This window comes from Ciona robusta, chromosome 5 (assembly GCF_009617815.1).
Source record: "Ciona robusta chromosome 5, ASM961781v2".
In the NCBI taxonomy this organism is placed as follows: Eukaryota; Metazoa; Chordata; class Ascidiacea; order Phlebobranchia; family Cionidae; genus Ciona; species Ciona robusta.
Window position 1 is genome coordinate 3,654,595 of NC_143239.1, and position 9,491 is coordinate 3,664,085.

The following is a 9,491-nucleotide window of genomic DNA, read 5'->3' on the forward strand; positions in this document are numbered from 1 at the left end:
CGGCGTAAGGAAAGTGCAATGATAGTCATGCGGGGTAGATAGTTATCGAAAAAAGTAATTGGAAACACTGACAACGTAACACAGGATGTTGAGGCGCGAAATTATGTAGGGAGGGCATGCGCTGCAGTGATACCGGATGTATTTATGACTGTACATACCAGCGAAGTAAGGAAGGGCCTACTTCGTACCAGTTTGCAAAAACAGGATACTTTATAACTTAAACAAAGCATGCCTATGAAAACGGGATCGCATCGCATTTTAAATTGATCAATGGAAATTTTGCCTCCGGCATTTTAAATCTTTACATGCGGGCAACTACTTTGATCTGTCAGTTTACCAGGCTATGCAATGCTCAAGATTCCAATCTTTTACGCAAGTTATTTGGGTATTTATGATCGATACCGTATCGGCTTCGACAGCGAACTCGAAGAGGGCGTGAAACCGATCTAAAACTAAGGAAGTCAAAACATAGCGTAGGTAGGAACTTAATTTGATTATAAAATCAAACGAAAATCAACTTTCTGGCTATTTCAAACGAAACAAAACAAATGTTTAAATGATGTGTTGTTCTTTGTTGGGGCGAAAAAGAGGCAAAATAAACAACTGAAAGTTTGGTAAATAGAGTAATTTTTGGTGTCACTTTAAAGTAGGGATCAACGTATAATAGGGTGCGTGGACATTTGGAACAAGTGTGAAAAATGGAAAATAAATAAATTGTTGTGTAAGATGTGCCGGAGCAAATTATACACGTGAATTTTACATAAGAGTCAACAAGGCGTGAAAAAAAAGGCACATAAACAAGAAAGATTAAATAAAATAAAAATAAAAACTGAAAGAAGAATACAAAAACGACGTAGCGTGCAAATAAATAATATAAACTGACCACGGCGTAATAGTCAGAAAATCTCGGGGGCTATGCCACCAGCAGCAGCTTACGTAACTAGCTGTTGGAGTTGCTCGTAAAATTCTTGGTAAATTTCAAACGAATCGCTAAGCAAGGCAACTCAGCTAGCACACTGTAAACATTGCTTACGTCACAGTTTCCGGCAGCTTTACACGAAGCTCTGGCTGTTTGTTTCAGCAGCTGACGGTTTTGAACCGATTTCTGTTACCAATAAATTAAGTGTTTTTTAAATAGTTCGCGTCCTCGTCCCTTCATTCGCGGTCGCACAGCATAATACCCTCTCGGAGTACGCCTTAAACAGGCCTCATGACATTGAGGTCAATTCAGCACCAGTCTTATAAAGACGCTTCAAAAGGTGACCTGCTGTTGGGACATCATAAGCTGGCATCCCGAGTTGACATGCGTCATTACTTTAGATTTGAGTTCTGCAACTTGCTGTCTAAGCAGGTTTGCACTGCTGGTCAGTTCAAGGTTTTGGTTCTTAAGATTGTTCACTTTGTCCTCGAGCCTGGAAATACGTTCCAGTTTCCGCTTTCTGCATTTGCTGGCAGCAACTCGGTTTCTTAATCGTTTTCGTTCCGATTTTATAAGTTCTTGGTGGTCCATGTTTATCGGGGAAACTGGGGGACTGCTGCCTATTGGGACGGTCTGGGGTGACTCCTCTTTTAAGTGGGGCATGTACGCCATTGGTGGCTGTTGGGCAAGGTGAATTGGGTTACCGACATGGTGTACGGTACCACCTAATCCACTGGTAGTAGGTATATCATGGAGTTGTTCCCTTGTATAGTACGATTCTGGTGCGTAGTGTTGATGCGACATCACGCCCGAGGTTATTACGGACGGCTGCGGGGTTTCAGTGGTCGAACTTCCCGCAGAATGCGGACTGGCGGCGGCGAGGTCTGGATTACTGCCGTGTGACTTGAGCCTTTCCAATTCGCGGACAAAACCTTGGGCGTAAATTTCTTGCTCCTGAGTGGCGTTTCTTTGGAAAAACTGAGAGTTATTCTGAGTGTTCGCTTGACTGCTATGTACGAGCATTCTATCAAAATCCGGCGATCCTACTTTGAGCATATTCACCAGATCGGGAGTAGATAAAGTAGCAGCGTTAAGCGAGCCGTGCTCTGGGATGCTGACACTCAGGCTACTTGAACTTGCTGGTACAATCGAAGACTGGATCTGTTCGTATGAGTTCGTTACTACGTTTGGTTGATGGTATCCGGTCGACGAAATTGCACTTGACGTTATCGCCGAGTTCGCCTTCCCTAGCGACTGTCTCGAGTAATTATCACTGAGGTTTAAGCTCATACCCTTCAAGACGGCTGTTTTGTTAAACTCGTGATCGTACTGGTGTCTGCTGTATGGTGGTGGTACAGTAGATATAGCTGAAACTGGTCCACCGTCTGTACTACTAGCGCTCTCTACTGAGCCGGGGGACGAATGCAGGTCGTATGTGATTCTGCTGGCCGGATCGTCGTGGTAAAACGTTACTTCCATAACTGCAGTACTATACGTGCACTGATATAGGTACGTTGGGCTGGGCGGCCGACGTATGAACAATAACGGGACTTTGCTCGTGCTCCTAAGAGCAATAGAAGAGAATAACAGGAGGAGAGGCGTGAGACAGATAGTAGGTATAGTGACTAGTCCTCTTCCTATCGTTTGTCGATAAAGTGTTCCGCGTTAGTAGCTGTGCTTATGAGTCACACCTCGCTACTGAAAAACGTTCAAATAAGTACAGTTCTTTTCAAGTTGAAGTAGTGATGTCTTTCGAGCGTCGTTTCAGTAGAACCGTACAACAACAAAACTAATATGTTCACTAATAGCTGGAAAGGAAGTATTTTATTAATATATAGTAATCTTTATACAGTCATAGAATAATAACTTTTTTGACATAAACACCTCGTTCTAATTCCTTACTACATATTATGCTACTACTCTCCACATGGCATTACACTGACTGTTATAGTCGAAAATGTTAAATTAGATACATTGGTACTGTACCATCCTACCTCACGGTAAGAATTGTTTTCAAATCTGTGAGTAGAATCATGTGTTCAGTTGATTTGTACCCCGGCCTTTTTCGGCGATCGAATGAAAGGCAGAGGGAGAAAGAGTGAATTATTTTTAAAGCTGACGTCTCTCGCTCGATCGGCTATTGGCTAAAAATGACGTCACAGATCATATGACGAGAGAGCGTTTTTCGCTCCGTTCTTGAGACACTTGACGACCGGGAGAGCATTGGGTAAACTTACGAACAAACGCGCAACGGTGAGGAGAAATGTCACCGGTGAGAAAAGCATAAATCAAGTGTACCGATGATGTGTTCGCGACGCGCACCACTAGTTTATTCTGGATAATTCTAAACAGCAAACTAAACAACAAACACAATTTACATCTCGGGGCTAACTGATTAAAATGTAAATCTCATTCATCAACAGTGACGACCAAGTTTCTCCATTCCCTCAACACGTGCTATATGCTACTGAAGTTTATAAGCTGCCTTCTGACAGACGAAGCAAGTTGTCTGAAAAACACCCTTGACTCTGCCGAGTTACGTCTGAACAAGATTCGCACGGATACAAGCGCGCCTGGCATAGGAAACCACTACAGTTTGCCAAACGTTGCTATTTTTCCTATTCTGAGAGAAACAACATCTCTCAAGGTTGAACGAAGCACGAGAGAGACACCTGCACCACTGAAGCTTATGCGCGGCTCACCGGAATATTTATACGGCATCTATTTAGGAGAAGACAGTCCGTTTTTTTCGTGCGTATCTAAGCCTGCGAAGCAACGTAAGTTGCGACTGCCTAAGGCTGTTCAGTCGGTCTAGTTCACTATATTTTAGGCCTACCCACGTGCAATGCTTTATATACGTATGCCTGGCTGCCCAAAATAGACGGGCGCGCGTACTCTGACGATATCGCTACGATTACTGAAGCAAACAAGCCGTTGTTAACACAAACAACAACGCGCGGTTAGGAATCTTCAGGAACCTGTGAAGTACCTTTTGTTTATCAGCACCCATGTAGAGAAAATCGATTCCTTGCTTAACAAAGCACAAACATCTGACATATATAACTTTTCTTTAAAATTATGTCTAAAATTTGCACCCTACAAATATTACCAGTGTTTAATGTTTGATTTAATAATCACTAGATTGGAAAATTAGTTTTTAATAACAATCACTGGATTGGAAAATTAAAATTGTCATTTTCATGTCGTATAGTGACCCTTGCTGATCCCGGCCGACTAACACGTGTTTGTTCCAATCACCGAGATACCAATAGAGTGATGTCATATAAATACGGCTCGGGAGATCGGAAGACGATGGTTCTATCAGGGGATTTCCATTGCGTAATTAGCGAGCGGTAATTTAAAAGGCGGTGGCACGACCTCGGGTATTTATCTTACAGTTTACTGTTATAATGACAAAGTCATATATTTAATTTAACGCTTATATAAGCACGTTCGAAGCGTTTGTCCAATTTAGGCGTGTGTGTGGTCCGTTTACACCTGTAACTGCGCTTTGTTAGCCGCGGAGATAAATATTATGCTTGGAACGGTAATTCTGTTTCGAAACATTATCGCCTGGTTGTTTTTCTGGGATTTAATGGTTTCCTTCGGCGATACGCGTCGATCATTTACAGTTTGCACAACAATGTAAATCATTGTGGACACGGTGATGGTTTTGAGCCCTTGGGCGGACGAAGGCGAAAACAGGGTTCTTTAAGTCGTTAAGCCATTGCGTAGGGTTGTCGCTTTTCGGCGACAAAGTGCCACTTCCGGGGAAGAAGCCAGACAGCCATCGGCAGTGAATTGGTTGCGCTATCTCCCGCCAAGGGAGTCCGACATGAAAGTTAAACATTGCGACGATCAGGACTTTGATGTCGGCTCGTAGATGACTCACCGGCGGGGGGAGGGCCGTCCGGCGCTCGGGGAAAAAACAAGTCGAGCCCAGCACACGCTGGCGTCTTCCGCGAAATGCAGAGAGTACCGTCGCGGTCGCACCCTCGAAAGGGCGAGGTAATATGTAACACAACACCTGTACCTAATTCTAGTTATGGCGGAACGTACTTCGGTCGAAAATCCCCGATTTCGATGGCGAAAGGCACAAGAGCAAACACAGAGTCGCCGCTTAGCGCATAGTTTTAAGTATGTAACATTCTTCACATGCCTAAGCGGCTTACCGAACGAAACAAAAACGTATAAATAGATTTTCCGGGAACGTTTACCGCGTTAAATGAACCGCAATCAAAGGGTTGACATTAGCCTAAATATTTCCGGTGAAAATACTGTAGGTTATCACCGTGGTGGTGTAATATTGTGCACCCGGTACACAAAACCTACTGAAATATCCCCTACGCGTCACTGTTAGCTACTTCAATACACGTGGTGAAGGACCCACGGCAAGGTTTTCAAGAAACCATTGATAGGTAGGGAGAAGAGCCTGGGGGCAAACAAAACAATTTCCCCGGCATACCATACATGCCTTCAATGGCCCATTAGCCTTGTGTGTGAAACGTTATTTAAGAGAATACGACAACACAGTCTATATACAATGAAACAACTCTACCGTGACATATTTACGTACTTTCTTCCATATAGCTCATATGAGAATTGTAACATAACACACCTTATATTTACACACTATTTCACAGCTCTCAACTACCGTGATTTATAGGCTTTAAATATAACGTGGCCTATTGTGTGCGCAGTATATTAAAAAGTTAATTAGGTACTGTAATAAAACATATTAAGTGTCAAAGTTGACGCCCATTCGATTTCTAAACACTTTTTTTGAGTTATTGATAGCAGTATATACTATAAGTACACTCTCAATACCTGTGCAAACTCGGAAAGAATATTTTGACTTAAACGCTGTGAACTAAAACTAATTATAAAGCTGTTACTGCTATCTGTTTGTTTGTACAAATACTGTTCTAATGTGAGCTAGTATGTAATTTATAAACCATCGGTAAATTAAAAAAAAACTGACTTCCTAACATTGTTCAAAGCACAGGTATTGTTATTTGCGACTTCCTTACACGTTTAACAAGCGAAAGCAAGAAACTTATTGTTAAAAATAATGCCTGAAAATTCCCATGCCTTGAAACAAAGAGAGTCGTGCACAGTGCATACTGCACGTATCCATAATTTATCAAGCCATACAAAACTGCTTAATGTGCAGCAGGTGATGCAAAACACTCGCGAAAATTTCCGCTTATAGTTTGACGGATCTGCGTCCGATGAAGTATGGGCCTCGATAACAAGTCGGGGACTTTCCGACGTCGTGACGTCAAGTCCGGCTCTTTAACATGACGATTTCGACAGTTTGTTTAAACAGACAAGCACCACCAGTTAAGTAGTTATCACATGTTGTTGTGCACCACCAAATGCTGTAAACACACACATATGTAAATAATATTTTTTGTAATGTGGTTTCATTTGCTTGGAGACTAGTTTGTTTATTGTAAAAGAAATTAGATTGTATCTAAAATTATCAGTTCGAAACTCAATACCCTTGAACACAGGCCGGTAGTTACCTAGAAACGATTATTTTGCCGCCAGCAGATTTCCTGTGCTGTTGAAACACACCTGACGAATCCGTAAACAAGTTCGCGACAGGACAATTTTACAGCCTGGTCGCAATTTTCGCCTAAAGATCCTTTGGAAAACACCCAGCTTTTGTCTAGGTTTCTAATGCCCCTTAAGCTCTGCACTTAATACAAAGAGACTGGTCGATCGATGCTATCTGCTGTCGTGGGTCCGCGGACATTACTGAGATGAGTTAAGGTTTCGTATTTCAACTGCTCTCTGGTCGCAAGGGGTTTCTAATCGACTGCCCACAAACTTAATCACATTATCGCTGACTAGACAGAAGTTAAGGCTGTCGTTTTAAATTGCCAATTGTTTTTGATTTCGGGAATGTAAAATGAATACTGTGGAAAATAGCAAACACGTATAAGCTTATAACAACCTAGGCAACGATAAATAAAAATACAATAAAAAAAGTACAGGCTGGGATTAAACCGAAAAAATGATATATATTTTAAATTTCAAAGAACAGCGTTCTGATAGTTCAGACACATTTAAACCTAGATTGCAATACATTTAACTGTAATACAGTTTTCTGAATGCTCTCACGCCGAACCAACAGCTGTAACTTACATTTGCGCCAGTTAATTACTATCTCGCATACCAATAAACTAAAGAGTCCGTCTTTCAAGCCTAGCTCTCCATTAAGTTAAGATCCCACGAGGCCACAATAACTTAATTGCTAGCACTTGGTACGGTACTCCCAACACAATTCTCTTGCATGCAGTAGTTACTACAGCATATTGATTTATTTTAAGCCCATTTATAATGGTGCTAAATATAGCCCCGCCTGCAACGGATTTGTTTAAAATACTTGGTTTTAAAATCAATTTTTGTTAAAGTTAAGACAATAGTGATTAGTCTGGTTTGTGTTAACTGACAAGTTGTAATCATTGTGACGTCACAGATATCTCTGTGGCGTCGTTGGACTTAAGCCTGTGTCAGCCGGAAGATATATTTAGTGTCAATCGCTCGAATTTTTACTCTTAATATCCTTCTCAGGGTGTGGCATAAGATTGACACCTTATACCTACGAAAGTGTGGTGTCAAACTACTAAGAACCGTAGAGTGTAACACCATATTGCCTCGGGTATGTTTAAGTATGATATCACATTGCCTTGAGGTGGCTACATTATGCCAATCATTATTACTGACACACAGGATTGAAACATTGGCTAGGATGTTTACTTGTCAGTCATCGAACACCTTTTCTCACAACATATAGTAGGGCGGGGTAAGATGGGCGTGTTTTTTATTCTCTCTCGTCCCATTTGGTAGTAAACAAACTTTACAGAATTATACAGTCGTATCTCCACGACTCTAAAAGGCGTTGTTAATTGTTAAAACATGATCAGGAAATTTGGGTTTTAGGTGCTAACGGTATTCCACCTTACTTGACAGTACAATAGGCTATATAACACAAAACTAGATCCAAAATCGCGAAGGAAAGGTACAGAATGTTATTTAAATATTCAACGTACAGAAATATATAGAGAAAAAATAGGTGATTTTTATGCATTTGGGCAACAGTAACCACAAACGTGGGTTAAAAAACATTAAATTCCCTTCTAAATTTAAAATCTTGTAATGTGTTTTTAAACAATGTATACCTTATCTCATTATAAAAGAATGTGAGGCCGGTAGTTGCTCAAATCTTAAGTTTCAAACTTGTCAACTTGATCGCACACACAACGTGTTAGGCCCCTGACTCATACCCACTATTGCGGGTGGGATTAGGTCGACCATCTCCTTATTTGGGCATCTTCAAAAATAACCGCATACCAGTTACAGAGTACAGAAAATCTTCCGACTTTATTGACAAAATGTAGAAAATACGAATAAATTATTTGACTGTTTTTAAACGCTTCATTTCAAACTTGCATTGTTTCATTACCTTATTTACTTAAATTAATACAGTATCGTTTTTCGCTTTGAATATACAAGTTTATTTTGTTTGTTTTTAAACAGTAGACTTAAAAAAAATTCAAGTTTTGATATGTATACGTGAAATTTCCAACACGTTTGCGTCACATAAAATGGCATGCCGTGCACACGTAGTAACCTGACCTCAAACGCCTCCTTGACGTCAAGTTTGGTCTCACCTATCGCAGTATTGTGTTAACAAAACGTAAAACTTCAGCGCTAAAACGCAGTTTCAAGATTTCAGACGCTCAGGATTTTTTCTTACCGCGGCCGCGATTCTCTCACATTATTACGTCAAAGCAGACGGAGAAATTCGTTACTGCGTCACTGCTGCGCCAGAAACGTCAGCGTAGCTTATTTTTGCAGATTATCGCTTCGCTCGTTGCAACAGGAGAATTTTATTTTAAATTTTCCACGCCTAAAATTAGATATGATGTATTTTTAAATTGCAAACAAATATTGTGCTTTAAAACAGTAGGCAGAATACATTACATTGCTGCCGTAGCCCGTATAAGTACACCGGCATTATCACATTCCATCGCACTGCCATAAAACTACTTATAGTGCTTTGGGGTAAGATGGGATACCATTAGCACCTGGAACTTTTATTTTGTTGATCTCTTTTGGAGCCGTTACATAAATCTGGTGCTGTTTTTACACATTAGCTACTGGTGCTAGTGTTATACATTTCTGTAAATATTATTTCTTTACCACTAAATAAGACAAGGGAAATAATGAGGGCATGTCCCATATTACCCCCATCCTACTTATCTTACAACGTAATGTTTTTAAGACAATTATGTACATCTATGATATCATGGCAAAATTTTATTCAAAGAAATGCCAAAACAATAGCGCTTATTATTGTAAGTGTGACGTCACAGTGGTTATTATGTCAGATTACAATAAAGGTCGATACTGTCATTATAAGAACATGAACCTACATACGAGGTGTCAAATAAAAGTGACCCACTAGCTTAACCCTTTAACACCATTTAAATAAAGAACAAAGAAGATTATGACATCATATGAAACAATCGTGTAACCGGAAGTACTTAAATTTAAACAA

The 9,491-nt window shown here is 40.5% G+C and overlaps 1 protein-coding gene across 1 annotated transcript; it reads right to left on the bottom strand.

Moving 5' to 3' along the window:
- Window positions 1-551: 551 nt before the first annotated feature.
- LOC149735690 (transcription factor Jun-like) lies at window positions 552-3,589 on the bottom strand. The gene has a single exon (XM_089879146.1). The coding sequence runs from the start codon at window positions 2,396-2,398 to the stop codon at window positions 1,253-1,255; it is 1,146 nt and encodes a 381-aa protein (XP_089735272.1). The 5' UTR covers window positions 2,399-3,589; the 3' UTR covers window positions 552-1,252.
- Window positions 3,590-9,491: the final 5,902 nt, after the last annotated feature.